This window comes from Lates calcarifer, linkage group LG15 (assembly GCF_001640805.2).
Source record: "Lates calcarifer isolate ASB-BC8 linkage group LG15, TLL_Latcal_v3, whole genome shotgun sequence".
NCBI classification, from domain to species: domain Eukaryota; kingdom Metazoa; phylum Chordata; class Actinopteri; family Centropomidae; genus Lates; species Lates calcarifer.
Window position 1 is genome coordinate 21898740 of NC_066847.1, and position 8304 is coordinate 21907043.

Consider the following 8304-nt stretch of genomic DNA (forward strand, 5'->3'; position numbering starts at 1 on the left):
GCATCTGCTCTGCAGCCAGGATCCTGATGAGCATCTTTGTTCAACATATTATCGTTACTATTGAACCAGTGGGACACACGACGCAATCTAGAACATTTGGGAGCTATTTAACTTACTAGCGCTCAGAGTCATGGAGGAAAATTATGCAGTGCGTGTCCAAATACGAGGGATTTAAGATTTTAATTGCCAATTTCACCGTGAGAATCAGCATCTGTCTCCCTCTGTGTCTGAGTTTTGGCTGCGTTTAAATGCAAAGTTTGTGGACTGCGTGAGTTCGGCTATTTAAACAGCATCCACACAAAAGTTCTTCCCATTGAATCTGTGTTATAATTATTCCAACAAAAACAGAATTTATGACATTAGCAGTCACTGAATAAACATGGTACTTCTAGCAGTTTTTTTTAAAAAATCTGTTGATATTTCAGTTGGGTCCAAGGTACCATCCAAATCCAGAAATGAATAAAGGATGAGCTGTGAAGAAAGGAGGTAAATTAGTAGTTCACAAAGTTTAAGACATCACAATTTGTTTTTATTTCCTAACAGGATATGATATGACACTCTTATCCCCAAGTAACATTTCCACTGTCAAGAGATAATCCCCATGACCAGAAACAAAACAGCAACATAAAGAAATGATCACAAACAAATAGATAAATATGTGAAGACTAAACGCTGTTTGCAGATGTTTAGCCTTGACAAACAGAGCTAACGTGTTGTCCTCTTAACACCACAGATTCCCACCACACTCTTTGCATAAGAAGTAATGTGGTCTGCAGAGCTGCCCCTGCCTCCACAGTTTACTAATCTTCATATCTGATAATTCACTTGCTTCTAAAAACTGAAAGGAGTGTTTCATTTAAAAAAAAAAAAAAAAAAAAAAGGCTAGATCACACAGGTAACATGATTTCCAATAGGAGAGAAGTGCTCACATGATCGGTCACGCTGTGTTGGAGCTCTCTGGGCTTCATGTCTTTAAAAACTTTGAAAAGAACAAAAAACAAAACAAAAACATCCATGGGGCGAAATGCACCCTAACTACTCTAGGTTAGTCCTGTGCAGGGCCAGACCTGGCAAGGCTGTGGACGGGGTGGAGGCTGACATTACTGGCCCTCCTCCTCACGCAGGAACTGGAATACGGAGGAGAAATCTTTATTGGCATAACCACGTGCACACATCATACGGTACATCTGATGAGCTAAGGAGCCGAGGGGGACAGGAGTCTTTGTGTTGGTGGCTGTGTTCTGAGCGAGGCCTAAATCCTAAAAAAAGAAAAGCAAACATACATTAGAAAAACCAGTGGAGCAGAAAATTAAACTCTAAACCCAAAACCACCAGTCCACACACCACAGAGAATTTTTCTTTATGTTGTCATAATATGGGCTTGATTCCTTTTTAAGAGGGATGTAAACTGCAGCTGAATAGTTCATTGCATTGCATTTAACTTGTGTGACCAAAGACAGAAACTCTTTATTTTTTTAATATGGTCTCTTCAGTCCCTGTTACATGCATTGCATTCGACACATTGACTGACTTATGAATCTGATAAATACACAGCAGTATGATTGAGGAAAAAATCCACTTAAAGCAAAACATGAATATATTTTTGTGTCTTTTTCAGCTCATGATTTCTCTACAATAATTAAAGCAAACATAACTATCACCTCATATTTGTGATGACAATGGCAACACACATGGAATTTTTGTGGAAACACTATTGCTCAAACTGAAAAGCAGGCCTGGGAAATGGAGTCTTGTACAGTGAGCATAACATGACTTCAAACTGACCTTAGCCATCAGCTGGGTGCCGAAGCCTCCCTGGTAGTTATTCCCAGAGGGGACTCCCTCCATGACTCCAGGCACAGGGTTGTAAGTGTCACTAGACCAGCACCGGCCTGAGCTCATGTTCAGGATTTTGGCCAACAGTTTAGGATCAAGACCAAGTCTGTGAGCGAAGTCAAATTTCATGTTAAAGGAAATATACTACGACTGCATATACTGACGTGATTTATTATCAGCTTCCTGACTGTGCTCACCTGATTCCCAGGTTCATTGTCTCTGAAGTACCAATCATTCCAATGGCTAAAAGCATGTTGTTGCAGATTTTAGCAGCCTGTAACAGATGACAGAGTATTAGTATTCAATAACCTCAACACCAGGGTAAATACTCATATTTTTAGGACTGTTACAATTTTTATTTGTACAAAATTGATTAAAAAGCACATATGCACTTGAGCAGCTACTGTCTTTACACACATAACTAAAAAAAAGAAAAAAAAGAAACACACTTCCTCATCTGAATCACAAATGCATCCTGTCATTTCTGAATTAATAAAAAATCTCTGCTCATACCTGTCCAGTTCCAACTTGACCGCAGTACACCACATTGGCTCCCATGCAGCTGAGTAGTTCTTTGGCTGCAGTAAATTCCTCCTCTGCTCCACCAACCATAAAAGTCAGTTTACCCGAACTAGCGGCACCCACACCTGGGAATGGGAAATCAGGCTTACATACAACAAACCATGTGCAAGCGTGCAGTCATGGTTGGTATATAGCGCAGGATCTTTTTTGAGTCTAAATAAAAGCACACTGAAAATCTAAATCATATGATTTAGATCAAATTAATCATGGTAATAAAAGCAGTATTCTCCAAGTAGCTGGAATAGCAGCTACTATCCTTTATGATACGTGTTTAGCACAGTATGAAAAATTTGTTCATTTTGTTCATGTAAGAACTATGGAAAATTCAGTTCTTATGACACTTTACACTGAAGTTCATACTACTGTTTTAGTGAACAGAAACCGTATGAAAGCCCCATCCAAAGTGTTTTGTTGCCCAACAATAGCCATGGTTTATTCTGCCTCACCACTGTTCATTCTCTTGATACACAAAACTCTCTCGGGAAAACAGAGGTGCGGAAAATGTTCACTGAGATACAATAGAGAGATACTGAAATAACTAAGTTTAAATGTCTTTGCTGCACATCGATTCCCATCTCTCTCCCTCATTTGCAATTTACTGTAATCTCTGTAGTTTGGTAGTGTCAGCTCTCTAATCCACACTTAAAATGTTTGGAAAAAAAATAGCAACCAAATGGCTACAAAATATAATTTTAACAGTGTTGAAGAATAATCCTGAATAAATAAATTAATGTCTGATTGATGTTTAAAGCTTTTGGAATGGAAAAAGAAAAAAGAACTATGAATGTAGCCTCTCTCAAAACCGGGTTACAAGGTGACTCATAGCAATTATTACAAATGAGAAAGCAGTACTGCATGCAAGGCTAAAAGCTACACAAAAAGAATAAAACGGACACATATTAGAAAAAATACAATAAATGGGAAACCATTACAGCCATAATAATATTAAAAACAGGTCAGTCCTTAAACAAAAATATTTGGATGAGGACAATAAACTATGTAGCCTGCTCTCAGTCAGCATGTCAGTCCTAAGCCTTCGGACTTTGTAGGAAAAAGTTTGGTCAGCCTTCGTCTATTCAGGAACAGCTGTTTCTGTATCTATGTTTCTGGTACATTTGACGGTGCATTCAGGTTCACATGGGGTTAAAAGCACAGTAACACAATAACCAGGTGCAAGCCACATGGGTGCCAAGAAATTAACCAACATAGTCTTATAATTAATCTTAAAGTTTACAGGAAGCTAATGGAGAGAGGCCAAAGTGGGTGTAATACATTTCCCCCCAGTCTTTGGGAGCAGTCTGCCAGCAGCACTTTGTATGAAGTAGAATTTGGAAAGACTGAACTGGTGGAAACAGGTGGTCAGTCAAGCCAAAGAAACATAACAAAAGCATGGGTAATAGATGCACACAGAATCACAGTAGTTTATATATATATATATATATATATACATATATATATACATACACACACACACATACATATATATATATATATATATACACACACGCACGAGATGTAAAATGCAGGATTTAACAACTGAGTTAACACATTGGAGCTGAAATTTGTATGGTTTACAAAATATGATAAACAGCTTTATCGGAACAGATAGCTACAACCTCCGATTTGGTTTCATTGAATGAGGTTCAACCACAACAGTTACTGAGATGAGAAAGATCAGTGAGTCAACTGCATAGCACAGAAAACTGATGGTGAATTACTTTTTCAGGAGATGCCACATAGTATAGATGGATAATAAATTTGACATTAGATCTTTTAGGAAATTAAGTACACATAAGGGCAGGTATTTAAATACTTTTTTTAAAACTAAAAAAATATGGGATATATGACCGATTATTTGAATTATGCAAAAATGATTAAAAACTGTGTCCAACCTACTACTAATTTCTCAAATAAAAAGGCAGGTGAAACATGCCCCAACATAACCATGTATCAAGAGAGACACAAAATTACTAGTCTATGAATCAAAAGAGAAAAGGCGCAAAGCTTTCTTGGGTGGGACAATCATGGTTAGTCTACTAAGCACATAACATGCCCTCTGATTACAACAACAAAGCCGTTAGAAAACATGTTTGTGGATTTTCCCCAGCTGATGCGTTCCTTTTAGCTATGCAACTGCTAAAACTTAACTTAGACTTAAACTAGAGAAACGATGTGCTTCTTCAAATGTTTTATCATTTAAAGAAGTATGAACGGCTACCTGATTCTTTAGAGTGCTTTGGAGGGGAAAACTCATCTGAAAAATACATGACCTGAAGATATTACTTTCCAACATGACCTATTTATTGTTTAGGAATGTTTACTAGAAAACAGCACGGTCACTCCCTGTCACATGTCCCAGATTTAAATCTCTGCCTTGAAATTAAAATATACAAAGTTTCTAATTAATACTCTTCTCTTCTACACCACCAGTTCACCAGTCTCAATTTTTAGTTATTTCAGAACTTTCCAGTCGGAGCAAAAATGAAAGATGGCAGTTATCTCATCGTGCCATTTTTTTCACATGGAGAAACGGCTATCAGACACATGCTGACTCAATTATGTCCCCACCACCATGTGTGCTTTTATGCTTAAGCTTTAACCACACTGGGTTAAACAGTCACGGCCATGCCACTGTACTCCTTTTGATTTCTGTCTGACCACTGGAGATGTTCAAAAAAATTCATTTAGGAGCAAAAGCCTGATGAATAACATGGCATATTAAATAACATATTAAAGTATGACAGAATGACAATATGACAGTTTGCACAAGTTAAACTGCTGCTACCACACGCATGCCAACACACATTCACACACTGAGAAGTTCAAGCAGGAAAGCAGGATAACTTTAATCCATGCACACTACCACAGGACGGAAGCATATAAATCATTACTAATCTTTAGGGCCAGACCATAAAATGGACCAACTTCAATTCAAAGAAAGTGGCTGTCCTGTCCTGGCAGGCCAGGTTCAAACAAACGATTTCTGTGTGGACCCCCAAGAAACTCAGACAGCACACACTTAACAGTTAGGAACATTTGTGCAGGCAGGAGGCTGCTCCTCCTCTTTCTCCACCTCCTCTTCCTCAGATATTGGTGCACTTTATTAACCAGGACTTCAGCAAAAAAAGCAGCATGTGCAAGTGACAACACTGAATTTGCCACCACAGAAATAGTAAGTGCAACTTGACATGTATTGAGGTAGCTGGTGAGTGCAGCTGATATATTGCCCAGTTCCATGTAAATAAGAGCCCTTTCCCTGTATTTCACACAGAACACATGAGGTAAACTGTAATACTGTAGGAAGCCATTTTATCACAAGGTATATTGTTGAACCTACATTTTTAATACTGTAAAATTGGATGAATGTTTGATTTATTGAACCCCGTTGCTCATCTATTTATTTCAGAAGGTTGACTAATTATTAGAGGCATCTCTCAGTATAATGCAGTACAGGTCACAGCACTAAAAGGGCCCCCAAAACAACTATAAAATTTAACAGACACCTCTTAAAAACAGTTAAATCAAAATGCATTATAACCTCTGTGAAGGCAGCGTAGGTAAAACTAGTGCAGTGCAGGGCTGTTGTATTACACTGCACTAGTTTTATCTAGATGAAGTCAACCTGATAAAGTCACAACTGTGTCTATGTATTTTGAGATTAGGCGGCAAAAGGTAGTCTAAATTATACGATCTAAATCATGGTCGAAAATCTAAAATTTACCTCCCGATACAGGTGCATCCATAAAAACTGCGCCCATCTTGTCTGCAGCAGCAGCCATCTCCTTCGAAACAGAGGGGTCGATAGTGCTGGAGTCAATGAGGAGGGAGCCTTTCTTTACCTTTCTGTCGAGAAAAATATATAATGGTTAGGAGGACCTGGGATAACGTCATGAGCTTATCTTGCACATATTAAAAGAGAAAGGAAGACATACTTGAGAATGCCATTGGGACCAGTGTACACATCTATGACATTGGGACTAGAGGGGAGCATGGTGATAATGCGGTCAGCTTTGTCTGCAACCTCAGCAGGATTATCCACAATCTGAGGCAACACACAAAATCATAGGGGTTACAAGAGAACAAACAGGAGAAATATTTTAAAATAATAAACAGACTTGTGTGCATTTTACTGTCCCACCTGAGCACCCAGCTCTTGCACTTCTTTGCAAGATTCTGGGAACACATCTGTAGCAATGAGTGGGTATCCGTGCTTCAGTAAGTTCTTTGCCATTGGGTTTCCCATATTTCCCAGACCAATGAACCCCACCGGTGTCTTTGAGGCCATGGACCTTGAGGAGACTAAAACATAAAAGCCAAATGGATCAGACACATTATCCTTGTCACATATTAATTATCAGGAGACAAAAAACAAGCAAATAATTTTCCACAATTTTTACAAAACATGTTTCTTTATATATCTAAATTTGAGTATTCATTAAGAGCGATTTTAAATCATTTTAGGGTGAGCAGTTGCTCAGCTGTTACCTCTTACAAAGGCCTAATGTTCCATTTAAATTTCATTTACATTTCAACCTAACATGGTCGCCCTTCAGTGTCAAAGTCATCTGATTTAATGATACCCAGGTTTACTTAAGTATGCCTCGATAAAAAGGTCATTCTTTCATAACACAAGCAAACTTATTTCAATGTTAAAAGACACAAGTCAAAGAAATATGTTTTAATCCTTAGTTTATGTTAAAAAATAACACAAAGCCAAGATACAGCGTATACCCTTCTGTTAGATTATACTACTATTACACTACTACTTTGTTTGCCCAAATACTGCCAGCTAAATAAGAACACAACGTTATGCAACCTGGAAAAAACTATTATAAGCTAGCTAGCTATCGAATGTTTTCAATAAAACATTGAGTAAATAAGTTTACATTTTCCCTCACAGAAACACCTTTAACTTCTGTTTAATATGTAACAAACAACACAACACCACCTACCACCTTTCTGCAAAGTGCAGGGTGACTGGCATTACATAATGTGCCTAAAAAGCCAGGGTACAGTAGGACAATAAGGATATTTTCACCCGCCAGCGTTTTGAAATACTGTAGTGGAGACGAGTTAGCTGTTTGTATGTAGCTCTGGCAAACGACCCGCCAAAACTCCTTAGACAGTAAATTGAGAGCTAGAGAACCTGCAGCAGCAGAAGCACCAACAGAGGAAACCCACTCCAGCCAAACGAACTCAAACTTCTCTTCAAACATTTCAAACAAAACTAGTGTTTTTTCATGCCACAGAGGGCCTTCAAGTTACAGCACGAGTTTCTAATGTAAGCGCAGCGACGTGAACATTGCGTACACGGTCTCAGTTTGTTCTCCTTACCAAGTACAAAGTCAACATGCCTGCAACACCTTCCAACTAGGTACCGAGACCCTCTCAACACAGCGGCCATGCTTCTTTCCTCTTGACCTTACGTGTGACGTAACAGTACGTACGTTAATGACGGTTCTCCCGTCCAATCAAACTACAGAGCTTCGCAGCACAGCCTCCCAAATTCAGCCACTGAGCTGTAGGGGGCGGGCCTAAGGTATATACAGACTTTCATATCAACAGTAAGCTTTGTTAAATTCCTTTATAATGTGCATATTTATACTTTAGATTGACGTAAATCTCTCAAGGTATCTCAGAGGCTTTGTTCTAGTAGAGCTACATCTAATCTGTTGGGAGAAGTTTCTCAGATCCTTTACTTCAGTAAAAGTAGCAATACCACACAAGCACAGTAACACAAAGTAGCATAATAGATCATCCATTATGATACTTCGTGTTATATTAATATTGTGTATATTACCTCATGTAAAGCAGAATTTGACGAAAACCACTATGCATTTTTGTGTGTGCCACAATTCATGTGGGCTGGGCACGTGTATGTGAATG

General features: G+C 38.5%; 1 protein-coding gene across 1 annotated transcript; it reads right to left on the bottom strand.

Moving 5' to 3' along the window:
* Positions 1-507: 507 nt before the first annotated feature.
* hibadhb (3-hydroxyisobutyrate dehydrogenase b) lies at positions 508-7883 on the bottom strand. Its single transcript, XM_018688567.2, has 8 exons — positions 7753-7883; positions 6557-6717; positions 6351-6460; positions 6140-6261; positions 2350-2483; positions 2034-2110; positions 1786-1942; positions 508-1259 (listed from the first exon to the last, which is right to left on the bottom strand). Exons 1-8 carry the CDS (start codon positions 7820-7822, stop codon positions 1101-1103), a joined length of 990 nt encoding a protein of 329 aa, XP_018544083.1. The 5' UTR covers positions 7823-7883; the 3' UTR covers positions 508-1100.
* Between the last annotated feature and the right edge of the window lie 421 nt (positions 7884-8304).